Here is a 27,442-nt window from a genome sequence, read left to right as displayed (position 1 = left end):
AACAATCACTTCTGGGTTGCGGTGTTCGGGAGCCAAAACATTCAACTCAAAGGCATTCGGGATCCAAGGTACGACTGTATTTAAAACCTGCTTTTTTTATCCACTTTCATATGCAAAAAATAAAAATAAAATAATGCCTGACAGAAGGGAATAGAATTTGGCCAAGAATAAGGAGTCAAGCCATTGATAATGCCCAATTGCTTATTTTTTAAAAAAATGATTTCCCTTTTTGTAACAGATAAAGATTCCCTGCCTCATATCAAGCAGATCTTCACCAATCCACATTTGGATTTGAATCCTAATTTTGACCCCAAAATCAAGGAATACTACTCTGAAGTCCCATTTGATGTGGTGACAATAAAGATTAGAGCAGAACCTGCAAACTGTCGCTGTGAAGCCCACCTGGATGAGAAGAACGGACCAAGGTATTTTGGGAGAGTGGGCTATTATTCAAAAGACATGGAGTTAAAAAACAACAACACAAACACACACAAATCCTAGTGATAAGACAATGTGGCTGAAATCCAAGTAAGCTATAGTCAGATGAGACTTATCACCATTAATGGACATAAGGAAATTGATTTCGGTGGATCTGCTCCAACAATGTCTTAGTTGTCCATCACTCAGTAGACTTGCCTCTTAGGAAGGCCTGCTGTAGCAGATTCCTCCATACTATCCCTAACTGGTTTGGTAGTTCGCATGGAGAAGAGCATGCTGCTTCACCTGGAAGATTTGTCAGGTGACACAGCTTCTAAGGTGCCCCTTTAAGCAGCCTTGGGGGGCAGTTTGCTCCAATAAATTGGCCCTGATGCTATGGTGCTCTTCATATGACTTGATGTATAGGGACGTGGGTGGCGCTGTGGTCTAAACCACTGAGACTCTTGGGCTTGCCAATCAGAAGGTTGGTGGTTCGAATCCCCGTGACGGACTGTGCTCCCGTTGCTCTGTCCCAGCTTCTGCCAACCTAGCAGTTCGAAAGCATGCCAGTTCAAATAGATAAATAGGCACCGCTGCGGCGGGAAGGTAAACGGCGTTTCCGTGCACTCTGGCTTCCGTCATGGTGTTCCGTTGTGCCAGAAGTGCTTTAGTCATGCTGGTCACATGACCCAAAAAGCCGTCTGTGGACAAACACCAGCTCCTTCGGCCTGAAAGCAAGATGAGGGCAGCAACCCCATAGTCACCTTTGACTGGACTTAACTGTCTTGGGGTCCTTTACCCTTTTTTTACCCTATGACTTGATGTGTCTGCAGATTTGCCGCAGCAGGCTTTGACCTGGCTATGTTAATGACTCCCTATGCATGTACAAGTTGCAGAACAGGTAGACTGTACATAGCCCAGAGCCCTCCAGAAACAAGGTCCCCAGCTATGCATAATGAACCCAGCTTGCATCACGCTGTAGACTTGTAGCCATGTCCAATTGGGTCAGAACTGGTTGTGCATGCGTAGATTGAGGAATCCAGGAGATCTCAAATCCAGGAATATAGAGCTAAAAGAGCATTGGGAATGTTAATGAGAACAGAGGGGCAGAAAGACAAAGCTGCTATCATCAGATAAACCTTCAGTTCATCTATAATCTTTTTTTTTTAAAAAAAAAGTTTTTATGGCCTCCGATGATAAGCTATAAAGTGCACAGGTTGCTCTACTTTTCACTGATATTTTCTTGCTATTGTGCTTTTTTTAAACAGTGTTGCAAATTACCCTCTTGGACTAGGAATAAACAGAATAAATATCCTGGTAACAGATAGATCTCAATCGCTCCACGAGATTGTGAGCATGTACAAAATCATCATTTACCGAGAAGACCGCCCAAGCTTGCCATTGTTTGACGACTTTATGGTGTGTGGCTTTGTGCAGGTACTGTTTGGTTTTGAGGAATAGTAGTAGTAATTTCGCATGTACAACCCTTGTTGCTTCATGCATTCTTCTCCAGCAAAGGAATCAAATTGTCCTTTAATGTTTTAGTATCTCCTCTCTGTTGTCTGTGGATCGCATGTGTTCACTTGCCTCCGCAGTTTCAGTCAATCCTTTTTCTTCTTCCTGGGGCATATGTCTCAGTTCCAAACTGCTTCAGAGGCTTCCTACTTTTGCAAGTCCTCAAAAGCAACTCCATGTTGCATGTGGATGATTGAGTGCTTGGATAGTCCCTTTTACGTCTGTCCATACTGCAACAGTAGGACATGTGCTGTGCAATTGATCATAGAATCATATAATTTTGGACGGTTCCAGGTTAATAATAATAATAATAATAATAATAATAATAATAATAATAATAATTAATAATAATTTTATACCCCACCCATCTGGCTGGGTTTCCCCAGCCACTCTGGGCAGCTCCCAACAGAATATTAAAAACACGATAAAACCTAAAACTTTAAAAACTTCCCTAAACGGGGCTGCCGTCAGATGTCTTCTAAAACTCGATAGTTGCTTATTTCCTTGACATCTGATGGGAGGGCATTCCACAGGGCGGGCGCCACCACTGAGAAGGCCCTCTGCTTGGTTCCCTGTAACCTCACATCTCGCAGTTAGGGAACTACCAGAAGGCCCTCGGAGCTGGACCTCAGTGTCCAGGCTGAAGGATAGGGGTGGAGACGCTCCTTCAGGTATACTGGGCTGAGGCCATTTAGGGCTTTAAAGGTTAGCACCAGCACTTTTAATTGTGCTCGGAAACGTTCTGGGAGCCAGTGTAAGTCTTTCAGGACCGGTGTTATGTGGTCTCGGCGGCTGCTCCCAGTCACCAGTCTAGCTGCCGCATTCTGGATTAGTTGTAGTTTTCAGGTCACCTTCAAAGGTAGCCCCACACAGAGCGCATTGCAGTAGTCCAAGCATTGTGAGAACAGGATGCTGGACAAAATGAGCCATTGGCCTGATCCGGCAGCCTCTTCTTATGTTCTAATGGTCTGGCTTGATACAAGGCAGATTCTTGTGCCATTTCTTCAAAACTCACTCACTGTGCAGGTGAAAACCATTAGAGAGGAGGGAGGGAAGGTGTCACTTGTCTAGCCATTTTACTAAAGTGATTGACTTTGGATTAATACACACACTTCATTGTCCAAACGTTGCTTCAGTTCATATTGTGTTATAGCAGTCCGGACTTAAGGCCTTTCAGGAGAAGAACAGGAACATCTGTGCAAATTGTAAGCGTGTGGCATGCATCTTCAAACATGTTTCTATTTCCATGTACCCAGGGGACCTTTGGGCTTGCATCTTGTGAACAGCAGGCCCCCATGAGACACTGCAAACTGCTTTGAAAATGAAGGAATTCCCAAAGCAGTTTTGCGATGCACCGCAGCAGCCTGCTATTTAAAGGCCGAAAGCCAAAACTCCTGCGGGGCATGCCCAGACATTTGGGTGTGCCTGAGCTAGATCCTTGGATCCCGGCCAGTATTTGTATTCACGGGAACAAGCCATCCCATTCATTATATATTATTAAAGTGTCTAATGATTGCTTTCAGAGTTTAGAGAGGCAGCAGGCAAATAAGGTGCTGTTTGCACACGAGAATTTCCCCATAGCTTGAATACTGTAGTGACGGCGTATTTTTTCCCCCAGTTCTGAAGCACATTACTCATGCTGGCGGGCTTTGCCTGTGCCAGAGATCAGAGGCTTCCATGCCTTTTCTCTTTAGTAACCAGACACCTGTTCTAGGAGCAAAAGGATAAACAGAGAGCAAACGGGCGGGGTCTTCATTAGACCCTCGGCTAGGCACAACTGGGCTCATGCATAGGAAGGAAAAGGTCAAAGACAGTGGCGTGGTCTTTCTCACAGCGGGGTTTCAGTTGAAAGCCCAATCCTGAGACTCTTCTCTTTCATGTCTAATCCCGTTAGGATATTCAAGTTTCACTGCAAGCTGATACCCTGATGAAGGCTGCAACACAAAGGGAGAGCTAGGGATGTTGTTTCCAGTCTGCCAACAATTCTCATGCATTTGAGTAATCCTGGATTAAGTTCAAGGCTATTCAGCGAAGAAGTGTGCAGTTCCAAAGCTGCACAGCCCTTAAGAGCACCAAATTACTGCTATTTCTCTTTCTTACAGTACCCATAATATCCTCATTAAAAGCAAATTAGTCGGGGAATAAACTGTTGAGCCTACGATGGCATTTGAAGAAGCACGGGTTTCCCACTGTTTGCATTAGACCGACTTGTAGGAGGTTCCCTGTAAATTAAGAGGTGGCTGTAGGGTTTATGCTGGGTTTCCTTTAGATTGAAAGGACTATGTTTAAAATGTGTGTCTCTCTCTCAGGAAGAAAGACAAAATGCAATTACAACTTCGGCTCCACATTTCCAGCATTGTATTTCAAATAATTTTGTAGTAACTGTGTAAGAGGCACATGAAAGGAGATATTGAAGTACACAGTTTGGAAAGACTTGTGTAATTATCTTGCAATTCTCTTCACATGTTGCAAATATTAAATTTATCCACAGAAGAGTGGTCTCCAAAACAAGATTCTGAATCGTTCAATTAAGTTAGAGTAGACCCAATGAAATCTATTGATATAAATGGGCCTACTTTGAGTATGACTTGATTGGATTCAACCTATAGTCACTAGTCTAGCAAGTAATAGAATAAAAATGCTACGCTTAAGAAGCCCATATAAGCATTGTTGTTGTTTTCTAGGCCTGCATCACTGAATAACTGATTATAGCCCTTAAAAATAATAATTAATTCCCCCCCCCCCAAAATTAAGTGTCCCCGTTAATTAACAAAAAAGTGCACACTTCTCTTTCTCTGCTCCAGTGCCTTCTAAATTGATATGTGCCATTTTCTGTCCCTTCTCTAATTATTTGACAAGGTAGGTGGAATCTTAGTGTCCTCTTGTGTAGTCATTGCGTGCCATTACTTGCAGCTCACTTTTTGGCACGGCAAAAGTATGTTTAGCTATCCCACCACCAAGGGCAGAACATCACATTGGTCCCTTTTGAACATTCTGGAAATATCTTAAGTTTATTCCGCAAATGCTGAATGGCTGAAAGAGAACCTCCCTTATAAAAGCATCAAATTCACCTGGTCAGCAGCACTCCCAAAATCCCACACATGTACTGTAACTTGTACACGTGATTCTTATGTAGATACAGGATGTAGAGATAGCTCCTTGCTTAGTTGGCTTTTTAAAAGAATTGCACAAGTGCATCGAGGTGGATGAAGACAAATACTGCTCAGAGGCTGATACCTCTAATGTTCTGGGGAACATACATTGAGGATGGGCATCAACCATTGTAGGATTTCTGGATCCACATGACTGACCACTGGTAAAAGTAGGATGCTGACCTAGGTGGACCTGTGTAAGGGAACCACCAGTGGTCAGCAAAGAGCTCAGCCGGATGGTGCAGGGGCTCCGAGATGCTGACAGGTGGGAGCATCGCTCAGAGAGTAGCGCGGAGCCTGGAGAGGCGTCGCAAGGGGTTAGGGACGCTGACAGCTCAGAACTCCGCCAGGGAAGGTCTGGAGCATCAGATCAGAGCACTGCGAAAGGGGAGGGGTCAGTGGCCCAAGAGCCCGGTCAACAGTTGAGTAGTTCAGGAGGGGAGGGGACCACCATTGCTCCTTCTCCCCAGCAATGCTGGGGGGGGGGAAGCATCAGGAGGAGAGGAGGAGACTCAGGGCACCAAGGCTACTATGCTGGAGAAAGTCTCGCCATCCGGCACTTCCAGATTCTGACTCAGACTGAATAGTCATGGATATTTTCGCTCTGTCTTGTACATAGTTGTAAAATAAAGCCTTGTAGATATTACTCAAGGTAGTCGTGCGCCGTGACTCGTGGAAGCATCCTTAGCACCGTTACAACCTGTGAATAAATAGGTCCAGTAGGGCTCCTCTTAACGATCACTAGAACACTGTGTTCTTCCGGAAAGAAATGAAGCAGTTGAGTTGTATAATGTCTACAGGACATTAAGCCTCATTGCCTTCTTCTGAAAATCATGACACAAGACACTCAGGAATGAGGAACAACAGCAGCACAAAAAGGGCAAGGGGAAGTTGTGGGAATGTTAAAGATAGAAGGAAATGATATATTGAATAAGTATTATCCTGCACTCACGCCAGTAAGTGATGTAGCAGAACAGATTCCCCTCAATTTAGCTAGAAGCTAGTTTGCAGAGTCATTTGAATCCCTTAGTTAAGATTATTTAGTTAAGATTAAGATTATTTCCTGGTGTCCCCTTTTATACCTCCTGAAAGAATAAAGACACAAGAGTCTTTCTGAGTAAAGTAACAACAAGTTTACTCACATTTTAGTTCACGATATGATCCCTGAAAGGCAGGCTTTACTTGGTACAAGTGTGGAAACTGAACTCATGTGCTGCTGGCTGAGAGCCAGCAGACAGTAAAATTACATTAGGAATACTGCAAGAATGAAGACAATAGAAAGACAAAATAGACTGAGAAAATGGCTGCATGACTCGGCTCTTTTATGGAGTCAGCCAGAGCCATGCCCACCAACCAGATCACATGCGGGGGGGGGGGGAGGATGCTCCAGACCAGTGGAACAGGAAGTTACACTGACTGGGTGTCCCCCTGCCTGCATAGCTGCCAAGTTATCCCTTTTTTACAGGGATTTTCCCTTATGCTGAATAGGCTTCCTCGCGAGAAAAGGGAAAACTTGGCAGCTATGCCTGCCTGTGGCCACTCTAGGAATATAAGGAATGTTGCATTTGACTGCACCAATGGATTACATCCCACAGAAGGGAGATGTGGCAATCCTTTCAGAGAGTAGAACAAGACTGGGCAACTTGTCACCTTCAAGATGTTGGGAATATAACTCCCACGATACCGAACCCTTGGCCATACTGGCTGGGATGGATAGGCGTGGAAGCCCAGCAAGAACGGGGGGGGGGCAGTGGTTGTCCAAACCAGGAGGTTATCACTAATAATGCTCACGGCTGATGTATTGCTTCTCCAAAATGATTCCTTTCAGCCAAATAGTGCTGCTTGCCTTAGATATGCTATTCAAATCGCCCAACAAGTGCATCGTTTTCTCTTCAAATAGAGGCCATGGATACAGTTTAAAGTGTTCAAAATCCATTAAATGAAAGCCATGTATGAAGCTAGGCAAGGACTCGCCCAACAATTGATCTGAAATATTTTCCTTGTTGCTTTCGTTGGTTCCTTGAAATATTTATAAGAAGGGGACAGCCTGGTTTCTAAAGCAGATTTCCTCTTCTACTTTTGTCCATTTTGCTGTAAACCTACCCCAGCCCTGAAAGCTCAGACTTTAAGAATGCTGAGTCTGTTTTTGCAGTTGGGTCACAAATGAATGAAATGACATCAGCAGACTATTTTCATTAATGGGCAGCAGGCTGAGGAAGGATTAACTCTGTGTGTCACTTAGCTAATTTAAATTCTCTTTAAGCTCCTTTTTTTTGTATGGCTTTTAGCCTTTCCTCATCTGTTCTCCTCGCAAGGATGAGGCACTTATAATTAGCTATGATCTCATTCCTCGTTATGGCAGAGTCCTAGCTACGTTGGGCAGCTTGCAACAATTCAGTTATTTCTCATGAATGTCTTCTAATCTTCCTGGCCTCCTCCTGCTCCTTCTTTTGTGCTTATACTATAGAGCATCATATCCTACAAAGTCAACTGAATTCTGGACTGTATGAGCTTTGGCCTTGAGCCAGCAGGATTCTCCTTATGCTCTTACAGGGCTATGTTTGAAATGAATTCGAAATGTGAAACTGTGGGCGCTCAGAGTATTTCTTCGAATGTAGAATTTGTCAACATATGTAGGTGATGGTATTGTTTCTTGGTTCCCGGTTCCTAACCTTAAACCAGGGTCCCCAAACTACGGCCCGGGGGCCGGATGCGGCCCAATTGGGCTCCCAATCCGGCCCGCGATGACCCCCGCCGCTCGCCGCCGCCCGCTCTTACGGCGCGCAGCGCAGCGGCGCTCTTCCAGGTCGGAAAAAAGTGCCGGAAATCCTTTGTGCGCATGCGTATGGGCCTCTCCCGACCCAGAAGAGGTCATTTCTGGTGCACTTCCGGGTCGGGGGAGGCCCATACGCATGCGCACAAACGATTTCCGGCGCTTTTTCCGACCTGGAAGCGCGCCGTCGCGCCAGTGAGCGCCCCCGCCCATCGGCCTGCACGGACGCGCACTCCCCCGCCCGATCACGCGGCGGGAACCGGCCCAAACGCCGGTAAGTCTGGGGACCCCTGCCTTAAACAAAGTATCTGCATCTTTAACGGTTTAAGGGAAATAAATGCAGTTACAAGGATGCTGCTTCTTGTTAAATTAATGCTGCAATAATATTTTTTTTTAAAATCCACAACTGAAATTACTGTTTGCATTACAACTATTAAAGGTACCTTCTTGAACTTTCTGGTTCGATGGTTAGAATCAAAGAATTGTAGAATTGGAAGGAGCCATATGAGTCATCTAGCCCAGTGCAGGAATCTTTTGCCCAACATGGGGCTTGAACCCACAACAACCGTGAGAATAAAGAGGTCTCACGCTCTACCAATTGAGATATATTGAACCCTGTTCACACAACATTCAGATCTAGAGATTGGGATTTCCATACCCTCCATCCTTTCTCCAGTGAAAATAGGGGCGTCCTGCCACACCCTCCAACATTTATCCAATGATAATAGGGCCGTCCTAAGGAAAAGTGGGACATTCTGGGATCAAATCAAAAACCAGGACAGCTTCTGTAAATTCGGGGCTGTCCCTGGAAAATAGGGACACTTGGTGGGCCTGGATTTCTGATGTAACAAAGTCATTTTGTGGTATGTTTCCCCCTCCTTTTTAAAGGCCTCATGTTTGCAAGAAACAAATGTGCTTGTGAGTATTAATTTCATCCACCCAGCCTTTCTTGCTTGGTTCATTCCTTCTGCCTTGAAAACGAAGCCCTATTAATTAGAACATGCAGTCACCGAAACCCTTTGAGCCTGTCTGAAGCCATCACTTTCGAACTCGATAGACAATGTGAAGTAGCTTCCTGCACTTTTCCCTCGATGAGATGCACAATCGAGGTGAAAGAGGATCAGTCAGTAGGCAAGTTTCAAAGTGTTAACAGATTGTGAAAATTGGCAACAACTGTTTTGCTGACGATAGTACTCTTGCAAGCGGAGGGTGGATAATTTCACAGTGATGAGCGCTTGGCGTTTGAGCTGTGGTCGCGTTTGCCTTTCATGTCATTTGGGCCTCCTGAACGAACTTCAGCGAGAGAGGAAAGCTAATGCAGCTGCCTTTGTTAATCAGCCCCAATGGCCCAGCCCTTCAGGAGGCAGGCGAAGGCAGATACGCACACTGAGACACACAATCCTCGCTGATTAACAGTGAAAGCTGGTAAAGTTACCCTCTAAGCCTGTCTGGTCCATCAGCCCTAGAAATGTAATTTAGATGATTATCTATGTGCCCATTAAACCTCGTGACCCACTGCTAGCCTGTTTGAAGTTTGCCTGCTTAAACTTGCTAATAGGAACAATAGCGGGATTAGCTCAGGGGTCATGAAATATAAGAGAGCAGCAAAAAGAAGAAGAAGACAAGAGCATGGAGGAGAACTTCCTCCTTGCAAGAGTCTGGAACATGGAAAGGAGATGATTTTGCTACCTAAAATATAGCAAGCCAGATAAGACGAGTGCCACGTTATCATCCCAGAGCTCATGGTCATAGATGAGCAACCAAATAACGATTCTAATTGGTTCCAGCCTCTTCAGTGATACTTCATAAATAAATAACATTTGGGGACAAAACTGTACAGTTCCTTACTTGGAAGGAAAGTCAGCTGCAACAAATGGGGCTCTCCCCCCCCCCACCAAATATGTTTCGGATTGGAATAGAGCTTTGGCAGAAACCATTCTTTCTTTCTCTCATTTTCCAAAAACTGCACTGTTTAGACAGGCCTTCACAGGACGAATTTTTCTTTAAACCTACCAGTATCTACTGATGTTTTTAATTGTGTTTTCTAGATATTTATAGATAGATTTCATTGCATCTTACATGTCGTAAGCCTCATTGCTATATTTTATGAAAGAGCTGTTTCACAAGATACAACGAGGTGGCTCACAACATATACAATACAATAAAGTGAAAAGCAAGTGATTTCTCTAGAGATGGATCAAGCTGCTTGCTTTTAATTATAGCTTGTGGCTCTCTCTCTCTCTCTCTCTCTCTCTCTCTCTCTCTCTCTCTCTCTCTCTCTCTGTGTGTGTGTGTGTGTGTGTGTGTGTGAACTTGTAAGGTGCTTATGAAATTCATTATTTTGACATTGCACAGCCAAACTTGGCTGTCGACCTTTCCTTGTTGGATTTGATTTCAGTTTGTTTTCCTCCATTCCCCGTTTGTCCTCAATATAAATGCATTACAAATGCACATGAATCACTTGGAATAAATCATAGGAGGCCAGGTAATGCTCAAGCTAGTATAAACAAGCAGGGAATGGCTTAAAAAGAAATGGAAATAAAATGGATGTGATACTTGTGGAGTAAATCAGCCACATATTATCAACATGCTTATCTCTAATTAATACATGAAGGGGTTAAGACCATAGAGTAAGCTGTCTTGCCAGGCTTACCTGGCAAGTCACAATCCCTCACTGCCTGTCTTTTCTTGCTGCTGTGTGGGAAAGCACATGAATCTGACCTTTGAAGAGTTTGTAAGTAAACCATTATTAAGTTAATGCGACCTCTTTCCATGTTAAGAGAAGTGGAGAATATTGGAAAGAACTTAGAAGGGACTATTTTAAAGGTCTAACAGCCAATATTTCCACACTTTACATTGCTGCATGTTTTGTTATTTTAAATCTCTGCTGTGTCTTTCTCACTTGCCCCAAATCTGGATCCGGGGAATTCTTCTTTTATTTTACCTATGGTGTTTTCCCTTTTAAACCAGTTACAAACAAAAACTAACAATACTAGCACAAACAGCAATGGAGTTGACACCATTGTTGTTTTAGACACCAAATGCTTTGTGACGGATGAACATTGACTCAAGCATGTAACAAGTGAACTATCATTCGATGACTTACTTCAACCGTTATAAAGTTTCCTTGGCCACTGTACTGCATACTTGCATACAGACAGTGCAGCCCAAGAAAAAGGATAAGGCTAAAATTATTATACATGAAATATCGCAGCAAAATAGTTATCAGATTATTAAACAATATTTGCCAGCAGACAATTGGAACACCAGAAGAATAAAAATTACATAACAATACGTGAGCCTATAGGTATGTGTGAATAGTATTTGGGGGAAACTAGCCTGGCCTCTTCAGGGTGCTGAATAGCCAGTTACATAGCTGTTTATAACACTTCAACACCCATTCAAAAAGTGAACTATTGCCTTATCCCCTGTTGTCTGCTTCCTGCATGGACTAAGGAAGGCAAATACTGTACTTAAAAATCAGGATTTAAATGTATAACCCACCAGGTGAATACATTTTACACAGTAGGAAAGACTTGTGCCTGAAATCAGTTTTGGCAGCTCCTTCTTCTTCTTGACATTCCTTATTAATTATTGTTTCAATGCCAATAAATTTTTGTTTCCACCTATTTTCCATGTGGAAATACTTTTCCCGCTCGTGGGCCAGTGGGTCGTCGGAAGCAAAATGAATCAATAACCACAGGAGAGAAAGTGTTCACTTTGTGGAGAAAATATGCAACAACAGATTTGGTGACTTGGGCAATATATTTTTCACATTTAATGCTTGCCCCTGCAATTTATTGTTCCTTTGTGCATGCATATATATATATATATATATATATATAGAGAGAGAGAGAGAGAGAGAGAGAGAGAGAGAGAGAGAGAGAGAGAGAGAGAGAGAGGAGAGATACAGTCATACCTCGGGTTACAGCCACTTCAGGTTGAGTCTTTTTGGGTTGCGCTCCATGCCGAACCCGGAAGTACCGGAATGGGTTACTTCTGTGTTTCGGTGCGTACGCATGCACAGAAGTGCTAATCGCTCTTTGCGCATGTGCAGAAGTGCCAAATTGTAACCCGCACATGCGCAGACACGGGTTATGAACACTGCGGGTTGCAAACATGCCTCCCACACGGATCATGCTTGCAACCCGAGCATCCACTGTAGATATAGATGTAGATGACGTAGATATACCGTACTTTTCTGTGGATAAAACAATGGGTTTTTTTACATTAAAATAATGTTTAAAAATTGGGCTTGTTTTATACATGGGTAGTGCAGAGGGGGGATTGGTTGCTGCTGCGAGTATGAGATTGCCAACGGTGTTAGTGCGGGTGATTGGTGGCTGTGGCAATGGCTGTTTTTGATTGGCTGCTGCAGCAACAATTGGGCGGGCGATAGGCTGCTGCAGGTGGCGAGAGGTCACATGTAAAGTGGCGTGTGATAGGAAGTGTTGTTCAGGTGGGTGAGTGGTTTTTGGCAACCCCTCCAAAAAAGCTCAACAACTCTGGGCAATCCTCCCCCCATTTTCTTAATTTTGAGTCCCCGAAATAGGGGGCTCTTATACATGGGGGTGTGTTATATACGGAAAAATACGGCAGATGTAGATATAGTTGCTGTGGTAGGGCTTAGAAATCTTAAGTTCCTACACTTAATTATTTGTATATTTCAGAGCCTATTTCATGCCAGCAAACCAAACTGCTGTGTGCCACAACATAGCCAGGGCTTATGAGCCATCCCATATAATCAGAAGTCCATAGATCAGTTGGCCACTACTTCTGCACTCATGTATGACCAATCAATATGAAATGGTCCAGACAAATTATGCAACAGGTGCATATCTGTGTACAAGCTATAGGATCCAGGCATTTAACCAGTTTCATCTATACAGTGACACCTCGGGTTAAGAACTTAATTCGTTCTGGAGGTCCGTTCTTAACCTGAGGTACCACTTTAGCTAATGGGGCCTCCCGCTGCTGCCATGCGATTTCTGTTCTCATCCTGAAGCAAAGTTCTTAACCTGAGATACTATTTCTGGGTTAGCGGAGTCTGTAACCTGAAGCGTCTGTAAGCTGAAGCGTCTGTAACCCGAGGTACCACTGTATAATGTTCCAGGCTATTTAGTGGAATGGGTAAGCCTGAAATCTATTAATTTTAGTTTGTTGCATTTTGGAGCAGAAGGACAAAACTGGGCGTGCTGTTACATTGACCAACACCAAACATTTTTTTTTAAAAAATAATAATAATCGTAAGCAGTGCATCTGCAGGAGCGGAAAAGTGAGAAATGTGTGCTCAAGCCTAAAATCATGTACTTTGGGTTACAAGTATGAATCTTGGCACACATATACACTGACCCGGTTTTTTATATGGACCCTAAGCAGTGCTTTTTTTTTCTTAAAAAAAATGTTTAGGATACTCTCATTTTGACTCAAGAAAATCAACATTTTATAGTTCAAATAGGGAAAAGTAAGTACAGTAAATGGACAAAAGTACAAAGATTCACAAAATGTTTAGGGGTATGCGTACCCCCAGAAAAAAGCACTGACCCCAAGAAATAAACACTGGGGAGGGAAAATGTCTTTTAAAGTTTTTGCCCACTCTGCAAGGAGCCTGCGATTCCTTTTATTGTCTGCAGGGGGCACTGATATATTCCCAATGCATCCACTCCCTCCTTTCGGCTCCCCCTGTGCTCTCCAGCAGCATTGCCCATCCTTCTCAACAACCCTTGTAAATCACATTAAGTTCAGTAGGAATCGCTCCCAGGGAAGTGTGCAGAATTGCAGCCTAAGTGGCAGTTAACTGCAATGGATGGCTCACAGAGTGCTAAGAAACAGAGAAAGCCATGACTCTTCCAGCTTTTGACAGACTGCAGGGGGAGATTTTCCATGCTGGAATATGAACCTTTTTGCTTTCATGGGAGCCTGTGAGGTCCATTTCCTCTGGCCTTCAGAGAGGCCCTTAAAGCACAGGCATATAATTCAGCAGTGCTTGGACATCAGGAAACTTACTAGCATTCCCACGGTCCATCCATGTGCTTACTTGCAACCCCATGTTCTCTCAGTATGATTTATTTTTACAAATCAAGTGTACACAGAACCTCTGAATGGTTAGTCACCGACTGTTCCCATGAATAGAATTTAGGACACAAATTGAGCAGCAAGAGACAGATTTAACCACGAACCCAGCGTATCTCAGCAGTTGTCCTCACACAAGTCATATTAAAGCACACACACAGCTCTCACCAGTCCCCAAATCCTGGGACAGAAAGGGTGGACAGTGGTCCCTTATAGTCTTTAGGTATCTTCAGCTAGAATTTCTGAATCAGCTTCAGTTATATATATATTTCCCCCCATTATATACTAATAGCAAACAGTGTGATTATTGATGTAAACCTCCAAAATGTATTTTGTATAGTTTAAGTTTTTACCTCTATCTTCAGTACATTTTATTTTATTTTATTATTTCTATGGCTAGTAGCTGTTGCAAATAAAGATTCCTCTGATCTGATCTGTGAAACACAGCTCCCTAAGTTCCAGTTCTTAAATATCCAAAATGGCACCATCTGCCACAAGTACCTGGGGCCATTTGTTAGGGATAAGTTAGGGTTGCCATACGTTCAGAATTTCCTGGACGTAGTCAGGATTTGGCCATCAGGAACAGTGTCTGAAATGTCCTGAATATATGGCAGCCCATGTTGAAAGTGTAGATTTTGGCGGTTTCCATTAAAGATAGCTCAAAAAGACGAAGAAAAGAACTTTAGTGTCCTGAATTTCACATTTGAAAATATGAAATATGGCACAATGCAGTGAGCTTGCTGTTGAGTATCACCAAACTCTTCCTCAGACTTTTGCTTCTAAACCTAAAAGAGGTGAGTGGGTATGCAGAAAAAGATGTTACTGGAATAATAATAATAATAATAATAATAATAATAATAATAATAATGTATTACTTATACCCCATCCATCTAGCTGGGCCTTCCCAGCCACTCTGGGCAGCTCCCAACAGAATATTAAAAACACGATAAAACATCAAACATTAAGAACTTCCCTAAACAGGGCTGCCTTCAGATGTCTTCTAAAACTCAGATAGTTGTTTATTTCCTTGACATCTGTTGGGAGGGTGTTCCACAGGGTGGGCGCCACTACAGAGAAGGCCCTTTGCCTGGTTCTCTGTAACCTCACTTCTTGCAGTGAGGGAACCGCCAGAAGGCCCTCAGAGCTGTACCTCAGTGTCCGGGCTGAACAATGGGGGTGGAGATGCTCCTTCAGGTATACTGGGCCGAGGCCATTTAGGGCGTTAAAGGCAGGGCAGTCTCGAGCAGGTCGGGCGCCCTGGCGCTGAGGCGTGGAGATCTCTCCGGTGCCCCCGCCCTCGCAGCGCGCAGCATGGCTTCCGCACGGCTTTGCCACACAGGGTCCCGCCTGCCGGCCCAGTGCCCTGACGCCTCGCACCACCGAGACTATACCTAGAGCCGGCCCTGGTTAAAGGTCAGCACCAGCACTTTGAATTGTGCTCGGAAATGTACTGGGAGCCAATGTAGATCTCTCAGGACCGGTGTTATGTGGTCCCGGCGGCCGCTCCCAGTCACCAGTCTAGCTGCTGCATTCTGGATTAATTGTAGTTTCCAGGCCATCTTCAAAGGTAGCCCCACATAGAACACATTTTAGCTGCCTGATGGAACATAGGCTGTTTTTCCTCTGTGAACCTAACACGGTATTAAATCAGAAGGTCCCTACTGCAGACCTCTGCATATAGGTCACAAGTTGCAGCCATATGTAAACATCTGATTTAGAAAAGCACTTTTATCTTTCCGTAACCTTGAGGGTGTTGCACTTGTTGTGGCTTATAGTCTTTGAAGGAAAGCGCAGTTATTCCAAAGCATGCATGGAATGGCTAGATGAAATAGCTGTCCACCGGAAGAGATCTCTGGCAGCGGAGCTGCTAAAAAGGGTGCGATCTAACATGGACATGAAATGGATGTGTTGTAGTGCAGGATATACCTTGCTTCATTCATTTCAATAGGATTCAGGGTAGGAGTTCTCTACTGGATTCTGCCCTCATTCTTGGTTCTGACACTCTGCAGTAGTAGTTTGTCTTAGGGAAAGTGCATCTATACATATAAATTAGGATATCTATAGACAGGGCCATCTTTACCCGGGGGTGCAAGGGGTACGGGGCACTCGGGCGCCGAATTCTGGGGGTGCTGGGCGCCCACGCTGAAGCCGACTAAGCTCTTAACTATCTACCTGTTATGAAATCATAAGTAATCTTGATCCAGCTGAATTGTATACTTATTGTTTCACTAAAGGATTTTCGACTTTGTGCGCTCATTTACTTAAGACGCACCGCGCTAGCAGCGGCGATTGTCATTCACAACGGCGGCGCTTGTCAGACTCAACGATGGCGCTTGTCATTCTCAACGGTGCTACGCACGCAAAATTAACTCTTACATCAAAATATTATGTTACGTCTTGTATTGAGCTGCGCTACTATGCAGCAGCGGGATCAGCAGCACCTTTGACATGACTGATGTTTCTGCTAAGTAGGTGCCTAAACAATACTTATAAGTTTAAGTTCGGTGGTATTGTATGCTTAAGTATAAGTGTATTGTAAATAATTGAGCAAATAAAAAAGTTTGTTTCTTTTTCCTCCCTTCTTTCGTAAACAAGAGATAAGGCGAAGCATGGTGTCTGACATAAGCATAATAAAAGTTAATTTGGGGGCTAAACTAAATTTGGGGGCGCTGGGCGGATCTTTGCACCCCGGCGGCGCATATGCTAAAGACAGCGCTGTCTATAGATATACTAATTCATATGGCTAGATGCAATCTTTTTCTGTGGATCATGCGTTCATTTTCAGAAAGGCTAAATTACAGCCGACTACTTTAATTAATCTGATATCTGAATCAATATTTAGAATTAAACGTTACCTGCTCATAGGAGCTGTTTTCCGTTTCTGGGTTTGTCTAACTAACAGTCCACTTTAGTACACAACAGAACTTGTTGGTTTCAATTGGGAGCGGAATTTCACCAAAGCCATCACTCAATCTACAATAAGGTGGTTTGCAGCACCGTGCAAAATTTTGGCTTCTGCCACTGGCAAACAAGTCAGTGAATAAGGAGCTGTTGTGAATAAGGAGCTACTGCAATAACATGGAAAAACCACGCAGAAATCAGGGGAGAGGTTGTATGCCACAGTGGTATGAAGATTTCTTAATCTCCAACAAATATGTGGCGTGGTTTAAATAGTGCAAGCTCAAGAATAAATGCTTCATCTGTGGAAAGAGAGAAGAACTGTTATGCTTTAATTTAAGCCAAGAGAGCAGATATAATCCAAAATGGTGATTTGAACTACACATTTTCTCCCATATGACATATAGAGTTCCTACAGAGAGAGATCACTACTGAACAAAATGTATGCTATATTTTCTACAAACTTATAAAGTTGGGACATTATTTGCCTTGATGTGAGTTATGGAAATGTACCTACAACTAGAAATGTGCATGTAGACCAAGTTTCAACTATTTACATGAGTCGCCGACAGTTTGCAGACCCTATTTTCCATGGACAGTCCCTGATTTAGAGAAGCTGTCCCGGTTTCTAATTTGATCCTGGAATGTCCCTCTTTTCCTCAGGGTGTCCTTATTTTCATCAGAAAAATGTTGGAGGGTATGGAGTTATCCGTCCGTCCCCCCACCCAGCCGTCTGACAGCAGCCCTGTATAGGGAAGGGTTTCTTTAATGCAGGCACCCCCAAACTTCGGCCCTCCAGATGTTTTGGACTACAATTCCCATCATCCCTGACCACTGGTCCTCTTAGCTAGGGATCATGGGAGTTGTAGGCCAAAACATCTGGGGGTTTGCGGTTGCCTGCTTTAACGTTTAATGTCTTATTCTGTTTTTATATATGTTGGAAGCCTCCCAGAGTGGCTGGGGCAACCCAGTCAGATGAGTGGGATGTAAATAGTAAAGTTATTATGGAATGGGCCGTCCCTATTTTCACTGGCGAAATGTTGGTGTGTATGCAGTCGCAGGTCAGGAGCTCATAATGAACACAAGCTTGCAAGTGAGGTTTAAAATAATAACAAAGATTTCTTTGGCTATGTTCAAAGCCAGAGGAGGAGCAAGCAAGGTTCCTTGCATGGAGAAGATGGAGAGATCCTATTAAGGTGACAGAGAGGAGGTGGAACTGCTCAATATCTACGTTGCCTCTGTCTTCACCCAAAAGGAAATTAGTGCCCAACCTGGTGATAACATAATAAGCAATGCAAGGAAGGAGCTGCAGCCCAAGATAGGAAAAGAGGTGATAAGGGAACACCTAGATATTTCAAATGAATTCAGATCTCCAGGGTCTGATGAGCTGCAGCCAAGCGTACTAAAGGAAAGGTGGACTTAATCTGTGATCCGCCACACAGTCGGCTTCTCACTCCATCCCCAGTACAGCAGTATTGGTACACTTAAAGCTATGTACACATTGCTTGCTTAAATCCCAGCTATGCCATTTCATAGCTGCCAAGTTATCCCTTTTTTTAAGGGATTTTCCCTTATGCTGAATAGGCTTCCTCGCGAGAAAGGGGAAAACTTGGCAGCTATGCCATTTCCCCCCGCAATTTGGATCAATGCTAGTTTGGAGAAAAACCCACTGAAACAGAGTATTGTGGAAACGGATTGTGGCTAATGTTATGTGTATAGTGCTGGATGAAGAGTAAAGAGCAGGATGTAGGTAGTCAAACTGTTTTTTCAGCATGCAGGTTGCATACAGGAATGTGTGAACATACGCATGATTTAGGCAAACCAGTTGCATTGTGGTTGAGCAGGAAAACCCAATTTATGGATGATGTATTGTCCTCAGCAGGGGTTAAAATAGTTTCGGAAAGAGAGCATGTTTCTGCCTGAACACATTTTTGCTGAATTCTGGGAGAGCTGTATTTTGTGGCCATCTGGTTTTACTAAACAACAGAAAGGTATTCAATCACAGATTAAAGATATGTCATACGTAATAATTTGATTTCTCATTATGCATGATAAATTATATTAATTATCACGGGCTCTGGACTGAAGCTGCAGCCAAATTCAGAGGGTGTGTGTGTGCCGTTTAGTGGAAGCATCTCAATTGTTTCATTACAGGACATATTGTACTAAAGGGATTTTAATTGCCAGTTTCCATAACTGACACAACCTAAAAACACTGGATTTGCAGAGAGGCTCCAACACTATTTATCTTTATTACTATTTTCAGTCGACACAGAATACACCTCTCCACCTGTGCTGCATCTTCTGCATAAAACATCTGTGCCGATTCGAGATAATCATTTCCCTTTTATTAAAAAAAAAAGCTACGTTTTTGGAGCACAAAAATAATCTTCTCCGTAGCACTAGGAAATTGCCAGGAGTAGGAAACTTATTTCAGTCCAGGGGCTTCATTCCCTTTCTAACAAGTTTCCAAGGGCCGCATGCCAGCAGTGGGCGGGGCTTATGCAAATGTGGGTGGAGCAACGAATGCAAATGTTACCCTTTTACAGTTTCCTCGATCCACACAAGGAAGAGGCATCATCAGAACTCACCCAGGCAAAAACCGTTGGAGGGCTAATGAGATATGTAGGCTTGTGGGGGAGCAGGGAATAACACATAAGTTATGGGTCACTACAGGGCAGGGAGATCTTGATCATTTCTATTCAGTATGACGGAACTTGATTTCATTTTTATTTTATTTTTTAGTTTCAGATTTACAGGTATCTCCGCGGAGTCTAGAGAAATATGGTTGTCATGATTTTAGATTGGGTGTTATTTTGAAATATATATATTTAGGTTTTGCACGCCCTGCCTTTAGTGGGCTATATTATTGAATTATTGTTTACTTGTCTCTGTGGTTCCATAATAATTTGAAAGCTAACAAAAAATATATATTTTAAATTAAAAAGACACATTCCACCTAGGCAAAAAGAGTTGGCCAATGAGGGATGTCGCCTAAGTAGAAATCTGAGGGCCAGACAGAGAGTCATTTGGCCCCTGAGGTTCCCTTCCCCTGTGCCAGCATATAGAGATGATGATGATTTTATTTATACCCCGCCCACCTGGCTGGGCCTCCCCAGCCACTCTGGGCGGCTCCCAACAGAATATTAAAAACACGATAAAACATCAAACATTAAAAACTTCCCCAAACAGGGATGCCTTCAGATGTCTTCTAAAAGCCAGGTAGTCATTTATTTCCTTGACATCTGATGGGAGGGCATTCCACAGGGCAGGCGCCACCACTGAGAAGGCCCTCTGCCTGGTTTCCTGTCACTTCACTTCTCACGGGGAGGGAACTACCAGAAGGCCCTCAGAGCTGGACCTCAGCGTCCGGGCAGAACGATGGGGGGTGGAGACGCTCCTTCGGGTATAGAGAGACGTAGCAGAGAAGCAGCAGACAGCGGAACGTTCCACTTGAATCCAGAACCCCGTGATTTTCATCTGTTCACTTATTGCCTTACCCCAAAATTTCCTTCTCTCTTTTTCTTAGAGCTGTAAATCCTAATTTAGGTAACGTGTGTTTTCCGCCGTTTTAATTCAGCAGCAACCTTGCCTTGTGTTTTATGCACCTGCCAAGCTACCCTGTTAACTCATTCATCCTGGCCTCGTGCGGCAGACTTAAGTGCTTGAACTTAGCGATTCATTCAGTGTTCCGGATTAATTCATTGCCGCTGTAATGGCTTGAGTCGCTTTTCGCTACAGGTTCCTTGATTACTCTTCCCGAATCGAAAGAAACCGAGGGTATGGAGTGCTGTGAACTTTCTGCTGCGGAGAACAGAGTCAGTTTTTAACCAGGACCTTGTCCTTTGGCACCAGCGTCAGAATCCAATCTGTAAAAAAGCTTCCTTCATGCTGTCGTGCTCACAAGCTGCAAGGAGACTGCGTTCTATCTGCTGTGCACCAGAAGGCAAACCCTTAATCAATATCTTTTGGGAAATGTTGTGAGATATGTGTGTGTGTGTGTCACACACACTCACACACACACACATACACATACACACAGCTCATCCAACATTAAATTCTCTTCTTTGATTAAAGCAGCGAGAGCGCTTTAATCAATTTAGTTACTATTATGGGTTTCAAGGAAAGAAAGAACAGATTTGTAGGTGATTTAGGGGAACCGATTTGTCTTCCTTATTTCTGTTCTCCAGCTGTGTGCATTAAATGAGAGTATATTTATCAGCAGCATCCGTATAAGCCAGCCAGGGGAATCTAACCTAGAGGTGGCCATTCTTTTATCGATTTTCCAAAGCAAAAATGTTTCTTCACTTGATAGCTCTGTATCCCAAAATGTTGGCATTGATTGTTAGTATTGATATCAATATAAACAACCCTTCATTTTTATCGCCTTCAATGTGCGGTCTAATTTTGAAATTGACCATGGGTTTTCATTCTCTTTCATCCTGAACCCCTGGCCTACCTGGAAGCAAGTCAGTATGTCAAGCCCCTAGTCCAGGGTCAATCCATATGTCCAAATGTCCTGCAGAGATCTTGGAGCATCTCTACACCAGCATGGTGTAGTGATTAAGAGTGGTGGACTCATAATCTGGTGAACCGGCTTCGCTTCCCCGCTCCTCCACATGCTGCTGCTGAGTGACCTTGGGCCATAGCTGCGACTTCCGGACATGCATAGAAGCAACTTCTGGCGCCACGGCCATTTTGGAAATGGGCGGAGCGACACCGGAAGTCGCTTCTACGCACTTCTGGACATGCGTAGAAGCGACTTCTGGCACTGCGCCCATTTTGGAAATGGGCAGAGCAGCACCAGAAACATGGCCGCCAGCAGGAGCTGCTTTCCAGGGGATTTACGGGATATAAATCCATTCGGGAGACCAGCGGGAAACGGTAAGAAAATATGGGGGTTTCCCGGGAAAAATGGGGTACTTGGCAGCTATGCCTTGGCTAGTCACACTTCTCTGAAGTCTCTCAGCCTCACTCACCTCACAGAGTGTTTGTTGTGGGAGAGGAAGGGAAAGGAGATTGTTAGCTGCTTTGAGACTCCTTAAGGGGCGTGAAAGGTGGGATATCAAGTCCAAACTCTTCTTCTAAGCCGAGGTCCTTCAACATGGGTAGTGGAGCAGAGACAGCACCTCCACTCTGCTTCCCTTTTCTACTTTGCAGGGGAGCCAACTATAGGGGACCCTGGGGCCCTGAGTTTTGTTGTGCGTGCTCAACACCCACACCGCAGGGCTCCCAGCACAACTTTCAGTGCCTTGCAAAGCACTGGAAGTCATGTCCGAGGTCTCGCAAGACCTCAGAGATAGAAGTCAGGTTCCAAGGCTGCAGGGCATGTGATGTCATGACGTGACATCCTAGTGCACATGCTGGGCACCCATACCTGGGGCCCAAGTCGGCGCCCCTGATATTTTGCCCACTGGTTGCAGCATCTGGGCTTGGTGAGGCAGGTGTCAGGCTTCAGGGAATCCAATCCCTCTCCCTCATGGCTGGCAGCCAGACATGGGAAAACAAGAAGTTCTTACTGAGATAATTTATTCAGTATTCAGGGAAAGAGACACATGATGCCGCCTCTTGGATAATGTGTTCCTCCAAGTAAAGTCCGCCCCCCTCCGTGTCTCCTATTATATGTCATCCCTACGTTGGCTGATCTGTGCTTTCTGCATGTGAGCTTTCTGTTCTCCTACTCTCAGTGCCCACCTGGACCTGGGAGAAGGGGGTGTCTGGCCTGCTCTCCAAAAACACTGAGTCTGTCAGCTCTCTCTCCTCTGGTGCCTCTTCTTCTTCCTCCTGCTCCTCTCCCAATATTTCCCATTTTCTCCCCTCTGCAGCCTCTGAACTATGACCTTCTGCAAACCACTATTCTAAATCTATACTGCCTCCCTCTTCTCTTGGAAGTGCAGCAGGAGGGAGAGAGGTCTCCACCATTCCTCCTCAGTCCAGTCCCTGACAGTAGGTGTCCCTCACCTGTTCCGGGCCTCCTCCATCTGAGGAATCACACACGTCTTCCCAGAGCTAGCAAGCCCCACCTGGCCAGCTGGGGAGCTGGGCTGTAGGCCTTTGTCTGTCTCAGCCTCCTAGAGCACCCCTCTCACTGCTCCCTATGCCTCAGCACCCGCCATGCTCATGGAGGCAGGGGTCCTCTGGTGATGGGTCTTGCTGCTCTGGTTCCTATGCATTGACCCCTCCCAATCCCCTCATTCTCCTCCATCACCCCATGGGTACTTCCTACACCAACCTCTCCTTCCCCATCCCCAGCCCTCAGGTCTTCATCCACTCATCGATTTCAAGCAGACACTATGGCTCTGTTCTAGCTCCACTAACAGAGGCAGCATATTGGGAGAATGATCAGGTTTGTGCTTCTGGCGTTCTCATGGGCATCTGGCTCTTGCATCTGCGGAGCTCTGTGGCTTCCCTTTGGATCAAAAGGCTGTGAGTTGACGTCTAGCTCCCACGGGAACTCCAGCTTTTGCGGCAGCAAAAACACAACAATCATAGTTAACAATTTGATGCCCTTTCACCACACCCGAAACAACGGCTTGAGACAAACGCCTGCGTGCCTAATGGCTGGTCAGGAACAGAGGTTGCTGCATCAAGGCAATCAGGCCCAGATTTCCAATTCGGATTGAAGCCGGTTTGGGAAAGCAAGCATAAGATTTCATTTTAAAAGACGAGATAGAACAGGATAGATGTGGATCGTGGCTATCGCCATGCACACGCCACGTCCCAAAACAGCACACTGGATGCAGGATAAACAGCGGTCTTTCAAATTGTTATGGATAGAAAGCTACAAATGTCTTTCCAATTGGTTCTTACCCAACCCATTAAAAATCATAGAAGGGATTGCAGAGGATTTGAACTGTCCTAACCAATGGGCTATAAGGGACACGGGTGGCACTGTGGTCTAAACCACTGAGCCTAGGGCTTGCCGATCTGAAGGTCGGCGGTTTGAATCCCCGCGATGGGATGAGCTCCCGTTGCTCGGTCCCTGCTCCTGCCAACCTAGCAGTTTGAAATCACGTCAAAGTGCAAGTAGATAAATAGGTACCGCTCCAGCGGGAAGGTAAATGGCGTTTCTGTGCGCTGCTCTGGTTCGCCAGAAGCGGCTTAGTCATGCTGGCCACATGAGCCAGAAGCTGTCTGCAGACAAGTGCCAGCTCCCTCGACCTATAGAGCGAGAAGAGCACCGCAATCCCAGTCGTCTGCAACTGGACTTAACTGTCAGGGGTCCTTTACCTTTACCTTTACCTAACCAAGGGGCTGTGCTGTGTCAAGGTCTAGGGCAGACCCCTTTATACATTCCCTTGCTCAAGAAAGAGGCAGACAGAGAAATGTCCTGGTTCATTTCTTCTGGAAATCTATCGGCGGGAGGAAGGCTGCTTTTTCCGCAGTCCAGCCGGCGCGTTTTCTTCTCACCAATCACCCATGTGATTCCTTAATCCCCCAAATGGGGAGATGAAGCATATGGCTTCATGGGTATATATATATATATATATATATATATATATATATATATATATATATATATATCACACCCACTATGAGACGCTGCTTTCATATGAGGCCTTTGTGATATTAACAAAATTAAAAACATCAAAGCCCTGCGGCTCGGATCTGTTGGAAGCATATTAGAGAGTAGACGGTAAACACGAACAAAGAGATATGCCTGCGAATAGAGTATGCTTTGCATTAGCGTTATCCCTCAACACACATGTAAGCCCCCACTTTTGCATGAAGGGCAGGAACTAATTGGGTCTGTGGCGTTGTGTGGGAGAGCAGCCTAATCCTGTTCGTGTGCCTGATGCCCCATTAACTTTCTCTCCAACTTTTATCAGAACATATTTACTTCAAAGGGAATCTTCCAGATGCTTACACACCCAGAGGAGTAGCCCAGATCTTCAGGGAACTAGTTGTGCAGGAACTCATGGCAGCAGATTTCATCCTTTGCCATTGTGCTGTAGTAAACCCTGATATGAATTACCGGTAGTCTGGTTTGCAGCTAGCCTAGTCAAGGTATGTGGTACAGCTGTACCTTGTTCTTGAATGTTCTCGAACGTTTTGGCTCCCGAATGCTGCAAACCCAGAAGTGACTGTTCCGGTTTGTGAATTATTTTTGGAAGCTGAACATCCGACGTGGCTTCTAATTGGCTGCAGAAGCTTCCTGCAGCCAATCAGAAGCCACGCTTTGGTTTCTGAATGTTTTGGAAGTCAAACAACTTTCAGAATAGATTCTGCTCACAACTGTACCTAAAATGACACTTGACACAGAAAACCTCAAAAGCACCACTTCCCATCTCTGGCAAATCATCATGGATATGTTGCCCTTTAATTCCATCCAGAATCTAGCACAGGGGTAGGCAACCTCAGGCCCGTGGGCCGGATGCGGCCCAATCGCCTTCTCAATCCGGCCCATGGATGGTCCAGGAATCAGCTTGTTTTTATATGAGTAGAATGTGTGCTTTTATTTAAAATGCATCTCTGGGTTATTTGTGGGGCATAGGAATTTGTTCATTTTTTGCCTTCAAAATATAGTCCAGCCCACTGCATGATCTGAGGGACGGTGGGCAGGCCCATGGCTGAAAAAGGTTGCTGACCCCTGATCTAGCACCAATAAGGCCAGTTTTTTGTTTTGTTTTTCAGTTGGAACTCACCGGAACTCAGTTCTGGCACCTCTCAGGTGGGCGTCATTGCCATTATAAGAGAACAAGGGAGGCGTTTATGGGGAGCTGCAGTACCTCTTTTTCTAGAAAAATAGCACTGAGTAAGGCTATCCACTACCTCATTCACTCAGGGTGGAATGTCTTTTAATTCATGAACTTTTGCACCAAATCTTCAGCCGTTTTCTCGTCTTTTTCAGCATGGAAGCACATATCTATTCTGAGCACCCCATTGCGTGGACAGGCGGAGTCCCCCCAACCCCAGGCGACCCCCGAGTGGAATAATGACTCAAGACAGTGTGCTATGGGATTGAAATTGGCCACAGCTTATTAAATTTCAGATGCAGGGAGACCTTGGCTCAGGCAATGGGTGTTCATCCTTCCCAGTCCCCAGCCGGGGATCTGGGGGACATCAGGGTTATCCAGAGTGAGTGGGGGATGGGCTGGCTCTGGAGAAAATATGTTCAAGCAGAGAGCCTGTCCCCCATTATGCCGCCATCGCACAGGAGAGCAATGACAACCTCCTCCAATGCCTCCCCTCAAAACAACCCCTTTAACGGGGAACCCTGTGATCGCCGCCGCAAAGATGAAGGGGGGGGGCATGGGTCACCGCTACATCATAGCTGCCAAGTTATCCCTTATTTTAAGGGATTTTCCCTTATGCTGAATAGGCTTCCTCGCAAGAAAAGGGAAAACTTGGCAGCTATGCCACTACATGCCCACCCCTATTTAGGGAAGATAGACTAAAAGATTCTGCCCAAGGCCTGAAACCGCCAAAGTTGTGACGTTTTGCTACGGGAAAGGCAAAACCTGCCAATGCAGGAAAATTCCTTTCCAGCCCTTCAACAGCGACCTGGACGTAGCAGTGCCTGCGTTCCTGTGGCGAAGAGGCTAACCTGCAAAACAAGGCTTAACTGAGGGTGGATAGGGTGGGAGAAGCTCTGGAGCCAACTGACGATTCCCAGGTAATGTCCTCCCCCTATTGTGTGGGCAGGGTGGTCCCCCCCCCCAACTTGGCCTGATCACCTTGGCAACGCCTCCCCAGGTGGGATTGGGCAACTGGCTGAGGTAGGCAGAGACCTCCAGGTATCCCACCCAGGGAAGGTGAAGCCAAGCCTGTGCTGATGGAAGCTGCATAGGGTCTAGGGGGCTGTGTGTGACCATGCAAAGGGTGTCCCTCATTTAATGTGGGGAGCGGTCATTCCCCCCCAAAAAAGTGGGCAAAGAGTGTTGAGCTAGATATTGCACTGTTGCTTTTAGATGGGACTTTGTGAGGCTGTTACAGAGAACCCAGAATGTGGTTGGGGGTGGAGCACACATACATCGATCATTTGGATAAAACCCCGAGGCAGGTGGTTTGCAGTAGAAACCACTGTGGCAATTATGGCGGCATTTGCTTCTCATTTGCTCTGCTGCACGGATCGTTTTTGATAGAGTGGGGTTAACCCATCTGCTCATAATTTATTTCTCTGCAGCGAGAATCCTATTTGACTTTTTATGAGCTCATTCCGACTAATGTTATTAGCCTACTTTTGCGAGTGCGTTTTTTAATCACTTTTCATCGTACACTTTGGTTGTGTATGAAAATGGACATCAGCTGGCTAAAGAGAGCGCTGAAATGAATTCACGAGGAACTTTCCCTTTTTTTAAAAAAAATGCAACGAGTTGCAGATGTTTCAGGGAAGGAATCGGTAATTTCATTTTGTCCTGATTAAGTGAGGTAGAGCTGTGTAGTCACAACTGAACAGTGCAAGCAAGAATACCGCTCCTCTTCTTTAGATATAACTGTCATACCAGGCTGACTGCATACTTCATTCTGTTATGGCATGGAGTGATGTTCTCTGTGGCCCGTTTGAGACATATATATTGAGATACCTTTTCATGGAGCTGAATATTATATGATAGATAATTATATGATAGGATATATTATACTACCTGTGATATGGAAGCCCATCTTTCTGTTG

The 27,442-nt window shown here is 44.8% G+C and overlaps 1 protein-coding gene across 5 annotated transcripts in view; it reads left to right on the top strand.

Moving 5' to 3' along the window:
* The window catches only part of CPED1 (cadherin like and PC-esterase domain containing 1), a 128,860-nt gene that overhangs the window by 76,022 nt on the left and 25,396 nt on the right, over window positions 1-27,442 (top strand). For 4 of the 5 annotated variants that reach the window (XM_035127142.2, XM_035127143.2, XM_060279575.1 and 1 more), the window contains exons 16-17: window positions 239-425; window positions 1,686-1,854. In XM_035127142.2, coding sequence (XP_034983033.2) covers window positions 239-425; window positions 1,686-1,854 — 356 coding nt within the window. The remainder of the gene's footprint in view (window positions 1-238; window positions 426-1,685; window positions 1,855-27,442) is intronic. The other variant, XM_035127144.2, reaches the window with a different exon arrangement.

Source organism: Zootoca vivipara, chromosome 10 (assembly GCF_963506605.1).
Source record: "Zootoca vivipara chromosome 10, rZooViv1.1, whole genome shotgun sequence".
Taxonomy (NCBI): Eukaryota; Metazoa; Chordata; class Lepidosauria; order Squamata; family Lacertidae; genus Zootoca; species Zootoca vivipara.
Note: the sequence above shows the minus strand (reverse complement) of the source record. Positions and strands in the feature narration are given on the sequence as shown.